The following is a 25206-nucleotide window of genomic DNA, read 5'->3' as shown; positions in this document are numbered from 1 at the left end:
CGGGTTTGATCCCTGGTCAGGGAACAAAGGTTCCGCATGCCGCAAGCAACTACTCCTGTGACCACAAATAGAGGGTCCGTGCGCCTCAGTGAAAGACCTCACATGAGCAACGAAGACCCTGCATGCCGCGACTAAGACCCAATGCAGCCAAACAAATAACATGAAAAAAAAACACCTTGAGGGATCACCTCGTGCTTATTAGGTTGTCATACGGAAGACAAGATGTTGACGGGAATGTGGAGACAGGAGACTCCTTGGGCACGGCTGGTGGGAATGCAAATCAGTGCAGCTTCTATGGAAAACAGTATAGAGGTCCCTCAAGAAATGAGGAATTGTACACTCCAGCAAGCCAGCTCCTGGAAACCAAATAATTCTCGCGAAGTGATCCTATCTGTACCCTCATGTTCATTGCAGCATTATTGACAACACCCAAGACATGGAACAACTTACTTGTCTGTCTGTCCACAGATTAACGGATAAAGCCAATGTGATATACATGCAATGGAATGCAATTCAGCCATAAAAAGAAGGAAATCCTGTCATTTGCAACAATATAGATGAACCCAGAGGACACGCTGCTTTGAAATAAGGCAAACAGGGAAAGACAATCCTGCATGATCTCATTCATATGTGGAATCTAGAAAAACAAAACAAAACTTGAACTCTTGGAAACAGAGAGAAGGGAAGTGGTTGCCAGGGGCTAGGGGGCGGGGAAATGGGGAGAGGTTGGTAAAAGGGTACACACTTTGGGTTACAAGATGAATAAGGTCAGAGGATCTAATATAAAACATGGTGGCCACTGTTGATAACACGGCTTTGTATAACTGAAATTTGCTAAGAGAGTAGCACTGAAGTGTTCTCAGAGGAAGAAGAAGCAGAGAGGGGAGAGAGAGGGGAAAAAACTGGGTGAGCAGCCCGGAGGACGCTGCTGAAATGGATTAGATTAGATGAGGGGACATAAAAAAACCATTATCAATGCACGTTCAGAATTTCCGTTTTCTAGGAAAAGAGAATGGGCATAATGACTGCCCTCCTGGCAGCCGATCACTCTGTTTCTACTGCGAGTTATTCTGCCATGGCCTTACAGCAAGCCCACTCCACAGCAGCCTCTGGCATGACCACCTGAACACCGTCGTGAGTCTATGACGGAGCCACGAGGAACCTGGCTTAGAGGTGGACCACATTCGAGCCAGACCATGCAGAACGAATGCCAGGTTTGGGGGGCCTTGAGTCACCAGTCTTCCTGCAGTCTCGGTAATGACAGGTGTGCCCTGCCCAGGGTTGCCCTGGTACCAGTGTGATGCCCCAAACGGCTCACCCGCAGGGCAGGCGCATGGCTACAGAAGCAATGGCTACAATGCCAGTGCCAGCTGGCAGCCGGGTAAAACCACCAAGGACACCAGCTGATGCTGGAGTCTTCCCTTTCCTGGAGTTCTTGGCGAAACACAGCAACCGTCCTTGTGTGCTGCAGGCTCGTGATCTCAGGCCCAGGCTCACAATTTCTCCTTGAACGTCTGCAGAAGCCAAAGCCGGGGTCTGAGGAGGGTCTGCTTAATTGACACCCAACTCGCTGTCATGGCAACCGAGGTTCAGCCTCGCTGAGGACGACACAAGACACTGTCCACCCTCGGGGCCTCCTGATGAGCACATGGGTTTGCATGCTGTATACACATGGGGGCTGGATGTCAGCTCTAAGGTGTGATTCTGCTTTAGGGGCATGTGTTAGATAGCTCTGGATTCCTGCTCCTGATGGTAACTGTGTAGCCACATCTTCAAAGCAGGGGTGAAAATCAGAACCGAGCCGGTGACGGATGTGATCAGAAAGAGCCACAGGAAAATCCGATCGAGAACTTGAGCCGCGAACTTCCAGTCTTGCACCACCTGCCAGAGAGAAAAGGACACCTTCCATTCAGCCTGCTGCGCGGCTGTTCTGAGGGACTTCAAAGGAACCCTATTCGGATCACAGCCCTGCAGTTTTCCAAACGCACCTGACACCTCCCCCGAGACATCGACTTCCTGGGACCTCACAGTTGGTGCCCAAGAAAACGGCGCGTAGCTCAAGTTCAGGGGAACGCTTTCATCAACATCGAGGACATAAAATAGAAACAACAAAATCACTGATGCAGTTGTAAACGTTACTAAAACAGAAAAAGCCTGATTTTTACCCAAATAAAAAGGCAGCATCTCCTACTGCAATGCTTCCTGATATGACATAGGAAATAGAGCACAAATTTCTAAATTAAGGATTTTGGGGGTCACATATTTCAGTGACCTCTTTTCCCCCACTCCACAGTTGGGTAGGGCTATGGGGGACACTCCTGGAGGTGTTGACAGGAAGTGGTGAGGGAGACAGGAGACCCAGTCCCTCTGAAGGAAGGGAGGTTGGGAGACTGGTCTGCAGCCTGGGAGGGCCAGGTCAGAGCAAGACAAGCTGCGGGCTGGGGGAGTCTCAGAGACCAGGCCAGAGGTCTTTCAATGGAAAATAAAGGTCCCATTTCTACTACCTGGGGATTTGGTAAAGACAGTGCTGACCAGGGTGCCTGCTGTCCTAGAAGAACATAGATGCTGGTGTGGAACTTGAAAATATTGTGCATGTAGAGGTTTAGAAATAAAACCTTAGGGAAAACCACGAAGAAGGTGAAAATGTTAAGTGTCAAATAACATATGGGAGAAGACAATGGCACCCCACTCTAGTACTCTTGCCTGGAGAATCCCATGGACAGAGGAGCCTGGTGGGCTGCAGTCCACGGGTCGCTAAGAGTTGGACACGACTAAGCGACTTCACTTTCACTTTTCACTTTCCTATATTGGAGAAGGAAATGGCAACCCACTCCAGTGTTCTTGCCTGGAGAATCCCAGGGACGGGGGAGACTGGAGGGGTGCCATCTATGGGGTCACACAGAGTCAGACACGACTAAAGTGACTTAGCAGCAGCAGCAGCAAATAACATATATTAACGCATATATATGGAATCTAGGAAGATGGTACTGATGCACCTATTTGCAGGGCAGCAATGGAGACGTCCCTGGTGGCTTAGCTGGTAAAGAATCTGCCTGCAATGCAGGAGACCTGGGTTCAATCCCTGGGTTGGGAAGATCCCCTGGAGATGGGAAAGGCTACCCACTACAGTATTCTGGCCTGGAGAATTCCATGGACTTTATCGTCCATGGGGTCTCAAAGAGTCAGACACGACTGAGCGACTTTCCTTCACTTTAATGGAGACACAGACTTAGAGATCAGACTTGCGGACACAGTGGGGAAGGAGAGGGCAATGCTTCCCTCTCCTCTTCTGAGTTGAGAGAGTAGCATTGAGACATATACACTACCATATGTATAATTAGACAGCCAGTGGAAATTTACCGTATGATGCAGGAGCTCAAATCTGGAGCTCTGTGACAACGTAGGGGGCGGGATGGGGTAGGAGGTAGGAGGGAGTTTCAAGAGGGAGGGGACATATGCATACCTGTGGCTGATTCATGTTGATATATGGGAGAAACCAGCACAATATTGTAAAGCAATTATCCTCCAATTAAAAATAAACACATTTAATTTTAAAAAGTGTCAGCCTTAAGTGGGGGATTATTAGTGACGTGAATCATCTTAAATGTTTCATATTTTCCAAATTCCTTATGCCAACGATGTGTTTTTTTAATAATTTTTAGAAAGCTACTTTTGGTTTTAAAAATTTTAAAAATATTTTAGTTTTGATGTGACCCATTACTAAAGTCTTTTTGAATTTGTTACGACATTGCTTCGGTGTTGATCTATTTATTTCAAACCCACATCCCCTGCTTTGGAAAGCTTAACCACTGGATCACCAGGGAAGTCTATAAAAAACCATTTAAATCTTTGTGTTAGAATTTCTAAAAGATTTAAATAAAGAAATAGAAAACCTTAAGAATAGCTGACATGCTTGTTCCATAGCAGCATTTTTTTCCCCAGTGCTTTAAAAAAATTTTTTTCAGTGGATTTAAAAAACGACAAACTGTAAGAGAGAGGAGGTACTAGGCTGCTGCTGCTGCTGCTAAGTCACTTCAGTTGTGTCCAACTCTGTGGGACCCCATAGACGGCAGCCCACCAGGTTCCCCCGTCCCTGGGATTCTCCAGGCAAGAACACTGAAGTGGGTTGCCATTTTCTTCTCCAATGCATGAAAGTGAAAAGTGAAAGTGAAGTCGCTCAGTCATGTCCGACTCCTAGCGACCCCATGGACTGCAGCCTACCAGGCTCCTCCATCCATGGGATTTTCCAGGCAAGAGTACTGGAGTGGGGTGCCATTGCCTTCTCCGAGGTACTAGGCAGTACCCATATAAAATACAGAGGCTGTTTCTTGAAAAACCTATTCTTTCTTAAGTTTGTTTATGGCATTAGGCTGTTGGCACTAATTTTCAGTGATTTTAGAGTAAAATAATGAAACTGTATAAACTTGTATAAATATTAACTCTTTTTAAGCAACAGACTCCCGTTTGTGCTGAATATTTATATGTCAAATAATATTTTCCTTCCGCAGGGAAGGACCATTTAGAGGAGGGAGAGATGGAGAGAAGAAAGATGAGGATTAACGTTTATTGTCTGCACATCATGAGACCATGTGTGCTGGGCACATAATACATATTTTGCACTTGATGTCTATAATTCCTCCCTTCAAGGGAGAGTTCAGAAAACAAGTTCAGGTTAAGCAGCTTTTCTCAAGCAAGTGGAACATGGGTAACATCTGCAAGCAGGACTGTTTTGAGTCTTAAATCCAGATCCTTTCCACATCTTAAAAACTAAACCTGAGAACTAAATACTTGCTGTTACATCATGTTTTATGTTAATATAAAGCTTGATTCTTTCTGTTTTCTGATTTCCAGATATTCTGAATAGAGATATCCATCATCCCATAAAAAATGAGAGATAAATGAGCAGAGACCTGGACAAACAACTTCAATGTAGAATTGAATTATTTAAATAGAATCACATCTAACGAGAAGGAGTTGCGCTTAACCTAGAGTTGCTTCTCTTTTGCTCATTCTGTTTTTGTGAAAGTCTCCCTGAAAATTCATACTGAAGTCCCTATGTGTCAGGGCTTGTGTGAAGTTATACGTCAAGCAGGTAGTTGATAAGGTCACATTTGAAACAGGGACCCCATTTGTTGCAAACAGACATTAAAAACCTCAGTCGGTGCTCCCAACCGTTCCCTCACCTGGCTGATGAAATGCTCCTTCTTCACGTGGCTGGAAATGTATCTGATGGAATCCGCCGCCTTTTCCAGGAAAGCGACCAGAACCTTTTCTCCATCACTCATCTGCTTTTGTTTCTTTCTTTCCAGGACTTGACCCCTCAGGGCGGGTTTCCTCTCCTCTCTACCTGGGAGAGAGTAGCGATCCACGTGGTCCTTCATGCAGAGTAACTTGGGAAGGGTTTGCAGAAAGAGCCGCTTAACCCAGGGGGCCATGGGGTGGTAGGCTGAGGAAGATCTGTGGTGGACGTTGATGACAAACACAGTGACGACGATGGAGAGGGTGACGAAGACCATGATGAACAGGAGGTACTCCCCGATGAGCGGGATGACCTTGGAGGAAGACGGGATGATCTCCTCAATCACCAGGAGGAAGACCGTGAGGGAAACCAGGACAGAGGTGGATAAGGAGAGCTTCTCGCCCTCGTCGGAGGGCAAGTAGAAGACCAGCACGGTCAGGAAGGACAGCCCCAGGCACGGGACGATGAGGAAGAGCGTGTAGAACAGGGGCAGGCGGCGCAGCACGAAGGAGTAGCTGATGAACGGGTGCCAGTCGGCGCCGTGCCTGCGGCCCCCAGCCGTGCCCCTGGCGTTCACGATCTCCCACTCTCCGTTGTCGAAGAAGTCCTTCCGGTCCACGTTCTCGTCTGTGAGGACGAGGTCCACCATGGTCCCGTCGTAAGTCCAGGATCCGAACTTCATGGGGCAGTTCTGCCGGTCGAAGGGGAAGAAGGTGACGTCCATGGTGCAGGAGCTCTTGTAGCTGGCGGGAGGCGTCCACACCACGGTCCCGTCCGATTTGACCACAGCCTTGGTCATGAGCGAGCCTTCGAACCGGCCGTCGGCGCTGTGGAAAGACGGTTCGCTCGGCGGTTAGTCCAACACAGATTAGCAGTCTTTTTTTTTTTTCCCCCCACCACCGCTGTCCTATCTGTATTTTATTCCTTTCCTATCACAGCATCAAACAAGATTTCCGAAAGGAACAGTTCTCTCATCAAGGTTGTACCTTTCTCTTAATTATTTTGGCACAATCAAGCTTTTCTATTTCCATTCCTCATCGGACTAGCGGATTTTTCTTCTGTGATACTTACTTTTTTTTTTTTTTGATACTTACTTTTCAAAGAGGACTATGTCAGGAAGCCAGAGAGATTCTGATGGAACTTTAATGGAATGAATCCCACCGTATTCATCCGGATTCCAGCGTAACTTGTGGTCTGTCCATTCCTGTGTGGAAATTAATATAAATTAATACAAGTATTTCAGAATAATTTTATTCTGGAAATTCAGTTCGAGTTTGGAATCAAGTTTATGTTAATTTATGAATCTCATGTTTTATTTTAAAAGAGAAATTCATCTGCTTTAAGCCTATGGCCCTGGTCTGTGACTCAGGGCAGTTAAAGGTATAGCCCGAGCCAGCCTCGTGTTTGATGGTCTAGACTCTCACACCTGTCCAGCCTGGGAATTCCAAAATTGCCACGACGACCTCACAAATGATAGAGGCTCAGCAACAAACTTCACTGATTTGTGACCTATTTGTTTTCAGCCTATTTTCTCTGAAGAAACAAAAGAAATGCAAAGATAGCCCTAACTCAGTTTATTCTTGGAGAGTTGGTCCATCCAGCGATGTTGTTATCTCATGAAAATGGATATAAATGATTCTGAATATCAATCAAGAGTCTTGGACAAAGATCCACACAGTATGCTAATATGAATTATCCAGTATCTGCCGACTACTCTTGAGGACATTATAAGTTTTATCCAACGGAAAAATATTTTCCAAGAATTTTCTTTTACATTCTAATCTGTTCTTATTCTGTGAAGCACCAAATCCAATTTTAAATTATATTTCTAAATGTTGTTAACTTGCATATTTTTCCTCATAATAGAATGAAATCATTTAGCATGGTTTACAGAGGCTGATGGATCCAGATTAACAAAACCATTAATTGATTGGATTATGAAGGTCAAAAGGATGATGTATGGATGACCCAATTGCAGTAGACGTGGACTTAAAAAGATTTGGAATCCAGAATCCTATGAAATCTGACCTGAAAGTGAATTACCCCACCATCTGTCATGTGGACAGTTGAGGAATAATGCAGGATAATATTAAATGACATTTCAGAGAGTCAGGAGGGCATGCCCAGTATGAGGCTCCCTGGAGCCCAGTGATGCCAACTTCGTCATTAAAAAATCAGGAGTCAGCAGATGGATGATTCACTAGATGGTACAATATTGAAATATGCATGATGCCTGGAAAAGGATGGAATGATACACTCCAGATGAGACACCGGCTCTCTTAGACAATATTTGTGAGGCTTGACCCTTGAAAACCAAATTGAAAAAGATAGGGACTTTAGAAAGCTACATTCTAAAGGATTAAAAAAACTTGCATGAATACTTATGGAAAACTATGCAGATGAAGACTGATAGGTTAAGAGCTCAAACGAATAAAGCATTTACCATGCTTATTCGGTACTCACAAGCTTCTCTCTTCCTTCCTCTTCCTCTGCCCACTTTGAAAAGCAAATACAATTTCCTTCCTATGAATAATTTGTCTCCTGCTAAGGAGACTTGGCAACCCACTCCAGTATTCTTGCCTGGAGAAGTCCATAGACGGAGGAGCCTGGCAGGCTGCAGTCCATGGGGTCTCAAAGAGTCGAGCGCGACTGAGCGACTAACGCAAGGAGACTTCTACTATCAGCAGCAAGTCTCGATCTCAGAAATGTTGAAGGGAACCCAGAGCAGCACTTTCGGTTTGTTTTTCACTTTTACGTTTAAAATATTTACATACAATAAAATTCACTCTTTTGCATCTGGTTCTATAGTCAAATAGTTGAATAATCATGATCACCATAAAGATACCAGAACAGCTCCCTTGCCCCCAGTTTTCCTTAGGCTGTGCTTTGTAATCAATCCTCCCACCTCCCCATCCCTGGAAACCACCGCTCACTCCTTGGAAGAAAAGTTATGACCAACCTAGATAGCATATTGAAGAACAGAGACATTACTTTGCCAACAAAGGTCCGTCTAGTCAAGGCTATGGTTTTTCCAGTAGTCATGTATGGATGTGAGAGTTGGACTGTGAAGAAGGCTGAGCACCGAAGAATTGATGCGTTTGAACTGTGGTGTTGGAGAAGACTCTTGACAGCAAGGAGATGCAACCAGTCCATTCTGAAGGAGATCAGCCCTGGGATTTCTTTGGAAGGAATGATGCTAAAGCTGAAACTCCAATACTTTGGCCACCTCCTGCGAAGAGTTGACTCATTGGAAAAGACTCTGATGCTGGGAGGGATTGGGGGCAGGAGGAGAAGGGGACGACCGAGGATGAGATGGCTGGATGGCATCACCGACTCGACGGACGTGAGTCTGCGTGAACTCCGGGAGTTGGTGATGGACAGGGAGGCCTGGCGTGCTGCAATTCATGGGGTCGCAAAGAGTTGGACACGACTGAGCGACTGAACTGAACTGAATGTTGCCTTTCCCAGAATGCCAGAGAATGGAATCACAGTCCATGGTCCTTCCATCCTGACTTCTGTTACCTATTGAAATACATTTTTGGATTCTAGGTAGATTGTTTATTTTTTATTAGTGAGAAGTATTCCATTGTAGGGAGTTACCACGATTTTTCTAATCCATTTACCAGGTCAAATATTTGGATTCATTCCAATTCTTAATGACTATAAATAAAGTGACTATAAAAATTTTGTAGGTTTGGGGGTGAAAAACATTTTCTTTCCTCTTGGGTAAATACCTAGGAGTGGATGGCAGGGTCATAGGGTGAGTGTACGTTTAACTTTATATGACACCAGAGTGGCTGGATCATTTTCTGTTCCCTCTAGCAATGCATGAGCATTCCAACTGTCTGGCATCATCTCCAGTACTGTGTAAAGTCACACTGAAATGTTTATATTATAATAGCTGTAAACTAGTATCTCATTATGGCTTTTGCTATACATTTTCCTAATGACTAAATGACAATGAGCTTTTCTTCAAGTGCTTATTTGTCGTCCATACATTTTCTTTGGTGAAGTGGTTGTTAAGTCCTCTTCATATTCTTTAATCGGGTTGTTGGTTTTCTAATGACTGAGGTTTTAGTTCTTTATATATATGAAAAGTATATTTTAACGTATGAAATAGACCTCAAGCAGGGAACAACAGTGGAAACAGTGACAGATTTTATTTTCTTGGGCTCCAAAATCACTGTGGATGGTGATTGCCACCACGAAATTAAAAGACACTGGCTCCTTGGAAAGAAAGCTATGACAAACCTAGTTCAGTTCAGCTCAGTCCAGTAGTTCAGTCATGTCTGACTCTTTGCCACCCCACGAATCGCAGCACGCCAGGCCTCCCTGTCCATCACCAACTCCCAGAGTTCACCCAAACTCTTGTCCATCGAGTTGGTGATGCCATCCAGCCATCTCATCCTCTGTCGTCCCCTTCTCCTCCTGCCCCCAATTCCTCCCAGCATCAGGGTCTTTTCCAATGAGTCAAGTGTTCGCAGGAGGTGGCCAAAGTATTGGAGTTTCAGCTTCAGCATCAGTCCTTCCGATGAACACCCAGGACTGGTCTCCTTTAGGATGGACTGGTTGGATCTCCTTGCAGTCCAAGGGACTCTCAAGAGTCTTCTCCAACACCACAGTTCAAAAGCATCAATTCTTCAGTGCTCAGCTTTCTTCACAGTCCAACTCTCACATCCATACATGACCACTGGAAAAACCATAGCCTTGACTAGATGGACCCTTGTTGGAAAAGTAATGTCTCTGCTTTTCAATATGCTATCTAGGTTGGTCATAACTTTCCTTCCAAGGAGTAAGCATCTTTTAATTTCATGGCTGCAATCACCATCTGCAGTGATTTTAGAGCCCCCCAAAATAAAGTCTGACACTGTTTCTACTGTTTCCCCATCTATTTCCCATGAAGTGATGGGACCAGATGCCATGATCTTAGTTTTCTGAATGTTGAGCTTTAAGCTAAATTTTTCACTCTTCTCTTTCACTTTCATCAAACTTAGACTGCATATTACAAAGCAGAGACATCATTTTGCTGACAAAGGTCCGTATGGTCAAAGCTATGGTTTTTCCAGTAGTCGTATGGATGTGAGAGTTGGACAATAAAGAAGGTTGAGCATCAAAAAATTGATGCTTTCAAATTGTGGTGCTGGAGAAGACTCCTGAGGGTCCCTTGGACAGCAAGGAGATCAAACCAGTCAAACCTAAAGGAAATCAACGCTGAATATTCATTGGAAGGGCTGAAGATGAAGCTGAAGTTTCAATACTTTGGGCACCTGCTGTCAAGAGCCGATTCACTGGAAAAGACCCTGAGGCTGGGAAAGATTGAAGGCAAAAGGAGAAGGGGGTGACAGAGGATGAGATGGTTGGATGGTATCACCAACTCAATGGACATGAGTTTGAGCACACTCGGGGAGATGGTGAAGGACAGGGAAGCCTGGTGTGCTGCAGTCTATGCGGTCGCAAGGCCTCGACACGACTTCGTGACTGACCAGCAAGAGCAAAGGGAGGAAGCAGCAGGCACACAGGCGACGAGCCTTGGGGACAGATGCGTGTTTGGGCAGACTGACTAGAACTGGTCTCTTACACTCTCGCTCCGTCTTTAATATCAGTGTTAAGGGAGCACAGCGTTAGTGAGTCCAAACCCACAGTGTCTCCGCTTGGAACCTAAAGATCTCCAAATCAATCGCCTGCTTCTGGAATTCAGTCTTCTCTCTTCTACAGGAACTGGTCACCTTTATCGAAGCCCGGCTCTGCAGCCCAGAAAGAAAGTGGGGAGCTCAAATTCCGGGGGCAAATCTCCACAAACACACAGCAGCTGTGCAGACTGTGCTCAGGGAAATGGGCTAAGCCCCAGGGGAGAGACGGTTCTGGTGGAAAGATTTGTCTTGCTCATCGCGCCTCCAGCAGCAGGATGGACAGCTGTGACCCGAGGGAGTCCAGAGGCTGTGCTTCAGGAAGCTTGATATTTGGGGGAAATTAATCCATCCCACAAATATGCAAGGCTTATACCAGCTCTGAGCAGGGCCACCTTGTCCTACCCAGGGCTGCATCAGACCAGAACCCGCGATAGAACATTCAGTCCTCTTTCTGCCCCCCAGACTCACACTCCTTTCTGTGGGAACTCCTGGTGGGGAGTGTGTGTGTCAGTTGCTCAGTTGTGTTGACTCTTTGCGACCCCATGGACTAGGGCGCTGCCAGGCTCCTCTGTCCATGGGATTTTCCAGGCAAGACTGCTGGAGTGGGTTGCCATTCCCTTCTCCAGGGGATCTTCCCGACCCAGGGATCAAATCTGGGTCTCCCGCGTTGCAGGGAGACTCTTTACCTAACTGAGCCACCAGGGAAGATTCTAGAACCCATGAACTAACATCACCCTGTGCTCACTGCCATGAAGGGGACGGTTTGGGTGAAAAGATGGGGGACGCTGAGTGGACAGGGAAGGAGGTTCTGATTAGATGACACTGTAGCTGAGACAGAAGGCAGGAAGGGGGACTGGGTACCAAGGAGGAGGGAGCAGGGCTACTGAGGATGCTGTTCCAGGATGAAGAGCAGATGTGAGTGGATGGATGAATGAGGGGCATGTCTGAATCCTTGAGGAGGATATAAAATCCGCTCCAGTGGATTCAGGGTACGTTCTTGAACAGTAAAGAACAGGGAGCAGGTGGGACTTGTGGTCAGTGGGACTCTTTTGGGGGTACCCGAGAGAGAGAGAGAAAATGCATTGAACATCGAATTAGAGTTCTACCCCTGGACCATCCTTCACTGGCTATGCTCCTTTGTGGGACTGGAGAGACATTCCTTACAACCTCAGTGTCCTTCTGAGGTCAGACCTGGGGAATTAAAGATGCTGTCCCTGCCAGCATGCCATCAGAGGGGCTCACCAAATTTCCAGCAGGATGTGGTCCACTATGATGCTGGCTCAGCCCCACACCACAGCATCATTGCTCATGCTATCTTGATGAAAGTGAAAGAGGAGAGTGAAAAAGTTGGCTTAAAGCTCAACATTCAGAAAACTAAGATCATGGCATCTGGTCCCATCACGTAATGGCAAATAGATGGGGAAACAGTGGAAACAGTGTCAGACTTTATTTTGGGGGTCTCCAAAATCACTGCAGATGGTGATTGCAGCCATGAAATTAAAAGACGCTTGCTCCTTGGAAGGAAAGTTATGACCAACCTAGATAGCATATTGAAAAGCAGAGACGTTACTTTTCCAACAAAGGTCCATCTAGTCAAGGCTATGGTTTTTCCAGTGGTCATGTATGGATGTGAGAGTTGGACTGTGAAGAAAGCTGAGCGCCGATAAATGGATGCTTTTGAACTGTGGTGTTGGAGAAGACTCTTGAGAGTCCTTTGAACTGCAAGGAGATCCAACCAGTCCATTCTAAAGGAGATCAGTCCTGGGTGTTCATTGGAAGGACTGATGCTGAAGCTGAAACTCCAATACTTTGGCCACCTCCTGCGAACACTTGACTCATTGGAAAAGACTCTGATGCTGGGAGGAATTGGGGGCAGGAGGAGGGAACGACAGAGGATGAGATGGCTGGATGGCATCACCAACTTGATGGACAGGAGTTTGGGTGGGCTCCGGGAGTTGATGATGGACAGGGAGGCCTGGCGTGCTGCAGTTCATGGCATCGCAAAGAGTCGGACAGGACTGAGTGACTGGACTGAACTGAACTGAAAGTCAGCTGAATCAGGATGAGGATTCAGAGCCCAAATCCTCTGTCCTGCTCTCTAAGGGGCTGTGAGCGTTTCTGGTCATTTCCCTTCTCTCTCTGAAACCCTGGGGTTGGATATTAACCTCTTGTGTCTGCCTTTCTAAAGCAGGAGATTAGAAACAGTATCCAGTGTTTACACAGCATGTCCCGGGCAAGATTCTCAAAGCTCTGTACAAACATCAGCTCCACTTTGCAGCAGTCCTGGGCTTGAGAGCTTGTTATTATTATAGGATCAGGGGAGCACAGGCTAGGTCAGGGCCAAATACCAAAGTTAATCCCGGACTGAGAAAAAAAATAGAAAAATACTCCCAGTCTAGCTTTCTTAATTCCAAAAAGTGCAACTTCAAATCCATATTATATATATTCCCTTAAAATTTTCTTACATATATTACCTGAAATATCATTCATAAATGTCAAGCTACAGAAAAATCCAGAACCAAATTTTGTTTAAACCTAAATCTTAAGACTTAAAAAAGAAATTGTCATGACTTTAAAAAATAATAAATGAAGTCTTCCAATGATTCTTAATAATTAGAAAAATTATTATTTTAAAAATTAATAATTATTAATCCCAAGACCAAAGGATAGTAAGAAACAAATATTCCCTGCTGGTGCCTTGATTGGCAACCTCTGGGACACCCCTGGGATTTTCAATTACCTCAAAGTCAGGTGTGAAATTCTTAAAACTAAATTAATGTCAGAATTCCCTGGAGAGCCAGTGGTTAGGACTTGACACTTTCACTGCCACAGGCCTGGATTCGATCCCTGTTTGGGGAACGAAGATTCCTCAAGCCATGAAATATGGCCAAAAAAAAAAAATCTAAATTAATGAAATTACTGTTGATTCATTTTAATCTTAAAGACGGCAACATGGCATATTATATGTCTCATGTTCCCACTGGGGCGTCCCTCATAGCTCAGTTGGTAAAGAATCTGCCTGCAATGCAGGAGACCCAGGTTTAATCCCTGGGTTGGGAAAATCCCCTGGAGGAGGGCATGGCAACCCACTCCAGTATTCTTGCCTGGAAAATCCCACGGACAGAGGAGCCTGGCGGGCTACAGTCCACATGGTCGCAAGAGTTGACACAACTAAGCGACTAAACCACCACCATATTCCCATTATATCTGAGTTGTCAAGGCTGAGAAATGGGATTTGTCATTAAGGAAGAGAAAGTCTATGAAGAGGGCACCAGGAAATGACATTTATTGAGTTCCCACTACCTGCCAGACCTCAGAGCAGTCACATGTACACACACAACGCCTTTTAGCCAGCCAGCGACACTGCAGCTGGCTGTTGCCTTATTTCATAAACGAAGAGCCCGGGTCAGAGAGGAAGTGACCTGCCAAGTTTATACAGCAAGACTCTGGATCCCTGACTCACTTCACTCTCACTCAGGGTCCACACGAATCAGAAGACCATACGGCAGGGCCTCCTCTGCTAAGGTCCGAGTGAGGCTATGGAAAAGGAAGGAGATAAGATGGTGACAGAGGTTCAGGGAAAATCCCTAGAAGTATAGGTGCTGTTGCAGGTTGGGGAAGATAAATAACTAGGCTTTGGGGAGATGGCCCAGACCTTACAGCAAGGCCAGCCTTTCCTTAGGTTGTTTTTTTTTTTTTTTTAAAGCCAGTTTCTTGGTTTTCTCCTCCAAAACCAGCTGCAGGGATCCACCCAATGAGGCCTTCATGTTTCTGAACTTACTGTGATCTAAAACAGGAATTCGGGGAATGCCCTGGTGGTGCAGTGGTTAAGACTCTGTGCTGTCAATGCAGGGGACTCAGGTTCAATCTCTGGACAGGGAGCTAGATCCCACGTGCCACAGCTAAGACTTGGCATAACCAAATAAATAGGAGAAGGGGACGACAGAGGATGAGATGGTTGGATGGCATCACTGACAAAATGGACATGAGTTTGGGTGTGCTCCGGGAGTTGGTGATGGACAGGGAGGCCTGGCGTGCTGCAGCTCATGGGGTCGCAAAGGGTCAGACACGACTGAGCGACTGAACTGAACTAATAAAACACACAGGAACCAGCTGTTGGAGAAACCACATTGGTCCAAGGTGCTGTCCTTGTAAGATTCAGGGAGCTCTGTGTCCCCGAGGTTGCCGTGGGCCTGGGACAGCTGCCCACATTCAGTGACAGTAACACCTGGCTGCTCAGAACCTTCTGGCTCATGGACTTTGCCTCCAGAGTTGAGGTCCAGTGCCCTATATGGCCCTGGCAGATAGTAGGTGCTCAGGAAGCGCTAGTTGAGTGAACACACTTGGCATCTGCCTTCAGGGTGATTACTCACAGGGTGACATCCAGGCAAAGGGCTGACTGTCCTATCAGTGAGGAAGGGATGGTTTTCTCTTCCATCCCCTTCAGGTGCTTGCGATGCGGTTTTCCTACCCTTGACAAAGGTGAAGTGGAATCTGAGTGGCTGGGGCGGTGAACACCTTGTCACAGAGTTGTAGTGAGTCGGTGTTAAGAATCTATTTATGACTTGTAGGGTTTAGATTACTCTTTGGAAGTACGAAGACAAACAAGTTTGCAAAATAAAATCAATACCACAAAAATAGCTCTCCATAGAGGACTTTCTCAGGATGTCACTAAATTTGTGCCTGTAAAGGTCTGCGGTTGGGAGGATAGACGAGAAATGTCTAAATATACCAGATGAGATGAAGGAAATAGAAGATAGAACAGAGGAATCGGGTTAAAAAAGAAAACAAAAGACCAATCATCTCACTTGGGTATGCTGCAGGAAACCCGCTTTAGGAGCAAGCAGGCAGAATTTTATTCTCTCCATGGAAATGAACTAAGGAGCATTTTCCAGTGTCTGAGAGGGCAACGAGAAAAGAGAGAAGTTTGGTCATTTTTGTCTTTATTTTTACTGAGGTAGACAGAGGTGATTGGAAAGAGTTTCTTATAGCTTTGCTCTGGTGTGAGAGCTTTGGGAAACAGTGTTTTTGGGAAACCTATACAGGTGGGTTTCTCCACCTTTATGGGTCATCGAACCTCTACTGATCCTGCAAGACCCCACCAAAATGTCTCCTCCCCTTGGAAGCCCTCCATGATTCGTCCCCCATTTCATTGTCATAATTGTAATGACTCAGTGTCTTACGTATATACGTTACTTATGGTGTCTATTATTTTTACACAACTAACACCAGATCCTCTCCTTGAAGGCAGGGTTGTGTCTTACGCCCTGTACATCCTGAATCTAGCAGATTGCCTGACCCCTTAGTAGGTGCTCAATAAGCCCTGTGGAATCAATGGAGTGACTCCCAGCCTCATTCTCTCCTAAATGCCTTTCTAGAACAGCTTCATGAGAGGTCCCAGAGGTTAAGGAACCAAAGCCTTAGAAGGCCAGGATTAGGAGCTAGACTTTACAGGGAGAGCCCCAAGAGGACGGCCGGGTGTCTCCCAGCAGCTCCTCCAGTCTGAGGAGGAAAATGATTTCTTTACACCAGACTGCACTTACTAATGTGTCGCCTGAGACAAGTCACTCCAGTCCTCCAATCCTCAGTCTTCTCGTCTGCAAAATGGGAATCATAACAGACCTTGGAAGGTGGCTGTGAAAATTGAAAGCATTCATTGCCATGACACGTGTAACAGACTGGGCACTTAACAGATGCTCAATAAATCCTAACATTGTTGTTGGCTGCTCTGAAACTGAGGTCTGTGTAAACACTAGTGCTAGTTTTTTTTAATGTCAGTTTTATCTTCTTTTCCCATTTGTTTCCTTTAGTCCTTTCCTTTACTCTTTTACACTTAAAAAGCTAAAACATAAAAAAGAAAGTACATAAGTAATGTCGTGGTGGAGCTCCAATGCCTCCTCTTCCATGCAGCCCTCCCTGCCTGCCACCAGGCCAGAGATTCTCCTATCTTTTTTGCTCCCACACTGTTTGTACCATGACATAGCCCTTGTTGGCTAATACCTATTGTGACATTCCCACTCCAAACTCAATCTGTGTGAGTGGGTTCATAGCGCCATCATGTTCTCAGTGGTTTCTCCTACTCTGAATATTCCTCTAATTTAGAAATAGGGCTGGATGTTTTGCACGGGGCCAGATGTGCAGACAAGGCTCCAGCTGGGGAAAGCTGGTTCTAGCCAGATGAAGCAGACTCTTCTGTCCCTGGTAACAGGCATAATGATACCCACTTTGCTAATTTAGAGAGGTTCAGAAATGTAAATGGATAAGAGCTATGACAACCCACTGCAAATTAATGCAATGAAACCATGTTACCCCTGTTACTTCTACGACATGTGAACCCAAGTTCCCAGCAGGCTTTCCTAAATGTCAGCTAGGCACTCTCTCCCTCTCCCTGTAGATTTCTCTCGCTCTGTTCAGGGATTTTTAGGTGTCGATTCTGTCTTGCCCTGGAGGTGCTCACCAGACCGCGATTCCAGGGGCCTCACTTTGCTGGAGGTCATTTCCAAAGTACAGCTGAAGCCCGAGGAAGACAGTTTCTTCCCTTCACATCTAATCTTGTTCTCTTCGTCTGAAACAACTTCTTGTTTCCAAAATCTCAGGAAAGTGAGAAGTCCCTATACCTCGAAGGCCAAGGCTCATCGACTGCTGTGTTACGTGTAAGGCTGTAACCTCAAGGGGCAGCTGGAGGAGGTGTGTATGGAAGAGTGAGAGTCTGTTTTATTTTTGCCAACGTCCTAAGCTTATTTACACTTCAACAAAGAATTTTTCTTCTCTTCTGTGAAAGTGCAAATCCAGGGCTTCTTACTGACTTTTATGAACTCAAAATACCTTCAAACTCCACAGCCTCTAAAGTGCAAAAGTGGGATAAGTCCCAAGGACTGTATATTGAAAAATACATTTATTCATTTTATTTTTAAAAATTATTACTATTTTTACATTTAAAAAAAATTTGGCCGTCTCAGACTGCGTGTGGGTTGTTAGTTCCCTACCCAAGGATTGAACCCATGACCCCTGCCTCAGAAGCTTGGAATCTTAACCACTGGATAGCCAGGGAAGTCCCTATTTATTTAAATTGTATTTTTATACCTACATTCCCAGCTTATTATTTTCTCCTGAACATTTTTATTTACAAGTAAAATAATATGCTGATCCATTTCATAATACGCTAACATATCTACCAAGTAAAGAATCAGAGAACTAGAAACTAGCAAAATTTATACTAATCACCCAAATCTGATCAAAACCTTTGAGTGGATGAAATCTGATGACCCTCAGATGAGGCCCAGAAAATCTCCTTAGCGTCTTTTATCCATTGTTCCTTATAGACCATGAGCAGGAAGACCTGCATGAGCGTGCGCTAAACTGGAACAGATAACTAACTCATTTCAACATAAGCAAGTGAAGAATGTTATGTACATATGTTAAAATTAAGTGAGATAGCTAACATATCTAGATTTTAAATCTCTGAGAGATTAGGTAATATCTGGACATCTGGTAAAAAAAGGAAAAAAAAAAAGTAATTGCTAACGAAACCAAAAAAGTAAGCAAGTAAATCAACCTTTTCATTTCCTGTCAAAGAAGTGCCAATATTCTCTCCTTTACACGACACAGGTATTATTTGAAGGGTAACCGTTTTCTGGCAACTCTAGAAAGAGCAGGAGGCAGGCTGTGGTCAGGCCAACAGCCGAACATCATTCCTGGGCTTTTGTGGATTCAGCGTCTTGACCTGGGCTTCACCTCGTTCTGAGGTTGATAGTGGGGGCCTCTGTGATCCCTTTTTCTCTTTCTAGAAAAGAGCATTAGGGGAGGGGCAACATCCTAGGGAGGACTGGGGGAGGAAAGGGAATTACCATCACTGATTTTCTTATCCGGTTGTCTTAGCTTCAGTGGGGTGAGCTGCACTCTGGAACTTGGCCCCCTTTTCTCCAAGGAGCCCAGGGACCAGTGCCTGGGACTCACAGTCAGGGTCACCTGCCCACCTGCCTGCTCAGAGACCCCCTCCAGGAGCAAGAAGACAGAGCAAGAAGACAGCGCCTACGGGCTTCCAGACTGACCTCTGACTTCCGTGGAAGAAAATAAAAAAAGAAGAAACCCTTCCCCAAACACTCCCAAGAACTGAATGTCTCCCTGAAGAACTCAATGCACTCTTTAAAATAATTATTTTTCCATGGGAACCTTTCTTAGTGGAAAAGAATGATGACAATTAGACAGGAGGTACAGTCCTTGGACTGACAGTTACCTGTTTGAGCCACACATTTGTCGTCATCAGCTGATTCTTTTCATCCTAAGAAAAGGAAAATTAAATTCAAATTAAGTGAAAATGTGTATGCGATTTTTTTCTTTTTTTTTTTGTCACAGAGACTTCTTGAAATCTTAGTTTTGAGCAGTCCAAAGTGGCAAGGATTCTCAACTTAAGAACAGTTAAATGGCATTGAGTGACTGTTAGTCACTCAGTTGTGTCTGACTCTTTGCAACCCCCCTGGACTATAGCCTGCCAGGCTCCCCTGTCCATGGGATATCCCAGCCAAGGATATTGGAGTGGGTTGCCATTCCCTTCACCAGGGAATCTTACCACCCAGGGATTGAACCCAGGTCTCCTGCATTACAAGGCAGATTCTTTACCGTCTGAGCCACCAGGGAAATCCAACGGCATTGGGACCCTACAATATTAGGCATATTTTGTTTAAAATGAAAATAATAATGAGAGCAAGTAGCAGTTCCTTGTGGTGATATTTGTATAAACTGCGTAACCAAAGGCATAGTAAGGGGGTGAAGTAGAATGAAATACTAGCTAAATGGGAGGTGGGCCTTGTATGATTTTCTAGACGGAATCTTGGGCTTTGAGTCAGTTGAGGGGGGGTGATGATGACTGGATATGGCCAATGGGGGAAGATTGTTCTAGGACTTTGGGGACTGCAGTAGCATGGTTTTGCAGAATTTGGGTTATCAAAGTTCACGGATTTCCCCAGGAACCTCATGGCAGAAATGTGAACTTAATAGGAAAATTAAGGTACGGGGTGTGTCAGGGAAAGGTCTGGGCTCCCCAGGGGATCCAGGAGGGAATGGGGTCACCCAGGGACTGTCTGGGGCTGTCACCACGGCTCTCTCTGCTCCGACCCCTGCCCACCTTGGCTTGGCTCAGGGGACACTGAGTCAGCCCCGGGCTCAGCCCCGTCTGCTCTTCACCTTGGCAGCTCCAGTAAACCCATCAGAGAGATGCCCTCCTAACCACGGCCCACCTCCCTTCAGCAAGAAGTCCCCCCTCCCCCTACAATAGTGTCGCCATGAAAATGACATTCTGTCCTCGGGTCATCTCACTGGCTTCCCGGGGCTGGTTTTTCTCTCAGGCTGAGTTATTTTTAAAACTGAAATGGCAGACACGGGGAAAGAAAACAAAATCAAATCTTAGCCTCGACAGCGGGTGAAGGGATGCATGTCCTTTTCAGCTGAGGGCCGGGGATTACTCACCACATCCACCAGCTGAGAGATTTTCAATCCAAAGTAGACTTTTATGGTGTCGTTCGAGTGCAATACGGGGCGAACCCATTTCTGGTAACCTTGGAATAAGTGTCTGAGCAGCGCATCTTCTTCTTCAGCTATGGACCTGAATCCCACAGCGGCTGGATGAACAGGAGGGGACCCGAATTAACCAGGGAGGCGGGACAGCTGACCCCACAACCCCGAACTGGACCGTCGTGTTTTCTGGACAGCCTGATTCAGCGAGGCAGGACTAAGGCTCCTGAGCTTCTCAGTTAACATTCTCCTATTCCACCTCAGCTCCCTCCCCAACTGCACGTAAATACTCTCCTTGTTTCCTTAATGTGGTCCCTGTCTGAGACCGTGGATGTTCACCAACCATCCTGTGGTCATCCTTCCGTGATGGATATGAAATTGAATCAATATGCTGTATGTCCTAAATTTACACAAGGCTATATGTTGATTACATCTCAATAAAACTGGAAGAAAAAAGAAATAAAGGTAGGCTCTATACTTTTCCCTGGAGGAGAGCATGGCAAACCACTCCAGTATTCTTGCCTGAAGAATCCCCATAGACAGAGAAGCCTGGTGGGCTACAGTCCATGGGGTCGCAAACGGTTGGACAGGACTGAAATGATTTAGCATGCATGCAGACTCTGTACTTTCAGAGCTTTATTTTCTCATAGGACTTTCCCATCATGAGGTCATCACTTGACCCCCGAAGGATCACCCACAGCGCCCACGTTGTCCTGCCTCACCTCCCGAGGATTGCGGTCTCTGCCTGCATGCACCTCCCACCACCGCACCTGGCCTGGCCTCTCCATGTCCCTTTTGAAATCTGTCTATGTTTGTCTTTGTCTGTCCTCCCCTCGGGGTCCACGTTGTTTGATGATGTTCATCCAGCACATAGCACAGTGCTCGGTCACACCAGGAGCTCACCGTATATCTGTCTAATGAATGAGCCAATGGAGGGAGTGGCCAGGCCCATTTCCCATGCACCCAGCCTGTGGTCACAGAACAGCCGCCACGTGGCCTGTCTGCTCTGTCCCTTCCTCCTGCGCAAGACTTCCCTTACGACAGCCAGCTTCTGACAACTCTTCTCTGCCCCTAAATGTTCGAAAGTCCTGATTTCAAGCTTTAACTCTCAAACTGAAGAAATGGTTTAGGAACTTGTTCTCGAGGTCAGTTTTGTTTCTTTTCAGGGCTGTGCTATACAATTTCAAACCAGGAAGATTTTCATTGTTTTATACATATTTTTTAATTTAAAAGATTTTAAAAATTAATTAATTATGGCTGCACCAGCATGTGCAGGATCTTAGTCCCCTGACCTGGAATCAAACTTGTGCCCCCTGCATTAGAATCTCAGTCATAACCACTGGACCACCAGGGATGTCCCTCCTTGTTGTTTAAACTATGCTCCCCTTCCTCTGTCCAGGATGCTCTTCAATCCTACAGTGACTCATTCCACACCCTCTGCTTTCCCGTAGAAAACCTTCTCTTGCCACTGAGAGGCACACACATGATGGGCAAGGTCACGTGCAAGACACACCCCTACATTTGATCAATGAAAACCATGAGATTCTTTGTGGGAAGAAAAGCAAAGTCGCACTCATTCCCCACAGATGTGTGGGACCTCCACTTCACTGGGGAGTGGTGATTCTCAGCGTAGTTGGTGACCTCCTCCCGGGGTGAGCAGGGTGTGGATAATGGGGCTGACGCTCTGGGTGCCACACCCTCTCTGTTCTGTGCCAGAAAGCTGATGAAGATGCATCTGAGTGGTGGAGGTGTGACGTCACATTTGCGCTTACTAACTCAAAGGGTTGGGCTTTCCTGGTGGCTCAGTGGTGAAAAAAAAAAAAAATCCACCTGCAATGCAGGAGACGTGAGTTTGATCCCTGGGTCGGGAAAGATCTTCTGGAGAAGGAAATGGCAACCTGCTCCAGTACTCTTTCTTGCCTGGGAAATCCCAAGGACATAGGAGCCTGATGGGCTACAGCCCATGGGTTTGCAAAGAGTCAGACACAGCTGAGCACACCCACAGACACTCAAAGGGCTAACCAGTCTTAAACTTGGATACTTCATCTATTCTTAGCCAGCAGAACTGCTCTGAAGAGCAGGTCAGCGGGCGGCGGCCAGGACAGCCCTCCAACCAGGCCCTAAAGCCTTCCTGGAAATGTGGGCAGAGGAGAAATAGAGATCGAAATTTCCTGAAGCCTTCTGAGAGAGGAGGCTGCCCTTCACGAATTCCCTACCGGACATCCGGGCTTAGCTTCCTTCCAAACACCAGGCAGCTCTGATGGCTTCCAGGTCCTCTGCGGGTGCCGCCCTGACCTCAGACCCCATCACCGCCCCCGTGGATCCGTGCGCTCTCCGCTCATTGCTGCGCTCACCCCTTCACAGTCCATTTTCCGCCCAGCGGCTGGATCATCGCTTAAAAGCCAGGCAGGATCTTGTCAGCTTCCTGCTCAAATCCTCCCTGTGGTTTCCCATCAAACTTGAGGAAAAACAGCCCAGTTCTTACCATGGCCTCCCAGGCCCTACAGGGCGCCTACCCGCTCCCATCCGGGCCTCGCCTCTCATCCCCAGGGCCTCGGACACACCCCACACACCACACACACACATCACATACACACCACACACACACCACACACACACACCATATACACACATATCGCATTCACACCACACCACACCGCACACCGCACACACACCGCACACCACACATACACATCACATACACACCACACACACCATACACCACACACACACTTTACATACACACACATCACATTCACACCACACACACACCGCACAAATCACACACACCACACACACGCATCACATACACACACATCACATTCACACCACACACACACCGCACACCACACACACATCACATACACACCACACACACCATACACACCACACACAATGCACACCACACAAACCACACACCACACACACCACATACACACCACACACACATCATATCCACCACACACACCACACACGCACAAAACATACACACCACACACACACCACACACACATCACATACATACCACACACACCCCACACACCCCACACACACCACACACACCACACACACATCACATACACACCACACACACCACACACACCACACACATTACATACACACCACACACATCACACACACCATACACACACACCACATACACACCACACACACACATCATATACACACACATTACATTCACACCACACACACCGCACACCACATATACACATCACATACACACCAAACACACAATACACACCACACACACCGCACACCACACACACACCACACACACATATCCACGACACACGCACATCACATACACACCACACACACCACACACACCACACACATCACATACACACCACACACACACCACACACACCACACACACCACACATACACCACACGCACATCACATACACACCACACACACCACATACACACCACACACACACCGCACACATCACACACACCACACACACATCACATACATACCACACACACCACACACACCACACACACCACACACACACATCACATACACACCACACACACCACACACACCACACACACCACACACACACCACACACATCACATACACACCACACACACACCAAACACATCACACACACCACACACACACCAAACACATCACACACACCACACACACACATCACATACACACCACACACACTGCACACATCACATACACACCACACACACCGCACACATCACACACACCACACACATATCACATACATACCATACACACACCACACACACCACACACACACATCACATACACACCACACACACACCAAACACATCACACACACCACACACACACATCACATACACACCACACACACACATCACATACACACACATCACATTCACACTACACACACACCGCACACCACACACACACCGCACACCACACATACACATCACAAACACACCACACACACCATACACACCACACACACACCACACACCACACACACCACACACACACCACACACACATCATATTCACCACACACACCACACACGCACAAAACATACACACTACACACACCACACACACACACCACACACATCACATACATACCACACACACACCACACACATCACACACACACCACACACACCACACACACACATCACATACACACCACGCACACACATCACATACACACCACGCACACACCACATACACACCACACACACCACACACACACATTACATACACACCACGCACACACATCATATACACACATCACATTCACACCACACACACACTGCACACCACACAAACACCGCACACCACACATACACATCACATACACACCACACAATACACACCACACATACACCACACACCACACACACCACACACCACACACACACCACACACACATCATATCCACCATACACGCACATCACATACACACCACACACACCACACACACATCACATACATACCACACACACACCCCACAGACACCACACACACCACACACCGCACACACCACACACACACCGCACACACCACACACACCACACACACATCATATCCACCACACACGCACATCACATACACATCACACACACACCCCACAGACACCACACACACCACACACCGCACATACCACACACACACTGCACACACCACACACACCACACACACCACACACACATCACATACACACCACACACACACCACACACACACTACACACCAAACACACCACACACACCATACACACACATCAGACACACACCACACACACACCGTACACACCACACACACCACACACAC

General features: G+C 46.5%; 1 protein-coding gene across 1 annotated transcript; it reads right to left on the bottom strand.

Moving 5' to 3' along the window:
• Positions 1-1722: 1722 nt before the first annotated feature.
• CHRNB3 (cholinergic receptor nicotinic beta 3 subunit) lies at positions 1723-21167 on the bottom strand. Its single transcript, XM_052661395.1, has 6 exons — positions 21074-21167; positions 20335-20486; positions 19106-19150; positions 6334-6443; positions 5184-6066; positions 1723-1881 (listed from the first exon to the last, which is right to left on the bottom strand). The coding sequence occupies exons 1-6, from the start codon at positions 21165-21167 to the stop codon at positions 1723-1725; spliced, it is 1443 nt and encodes a 480-aa protein (XP_052517355.1).
• Positions 21168-25206: the final 4039 nt, after the last annotated feature.

The sequence above is a fragment of the Budorcas taxicolor genome, chromosome 24, assembly GCF_023091745.1.
Source record: "Budorcas taxicolor isolate Tak-1 chromosome 24, Takin1.1, whole genome shotgun sequence".
Lineage (NCBI taxonomy): Eukaryota > Metazoa > Chordata > Mammalia > Artiodactyla > Bovidae > Budorcas > Budorcas taxicolor.
Note: the sequence above shows the minus strand (reverse complement) of the source record. Positions and strands in the feature narration are given on the sequence as shown.

Bases quoted from the DNA above. Each gene is read 5' to 3' on its own strand.
- CHRNB3 (XM_052661395.1), bottom strand. From the start codon at position 21,167: ATGGAGAGGCCAGGCCAGGTGCGGTGGTGGGAGGTGCATGCAGGCAGA. The intron at 20,487-21,073 runs GTGATCCTTCGG...CTGTTCATCCAG, and splicing joins GGACAACGTGGGCGCTGTGG to CCGCTGTGGGATTCAGGTCC. The intron at 19,151-20,334 runs GTGAGTAATCCC...TCCTTTTCTTAG, and splicing joins TCTCTCAGCTGGTGGATGTG to GATGAAAAGAATCAGCTGAT.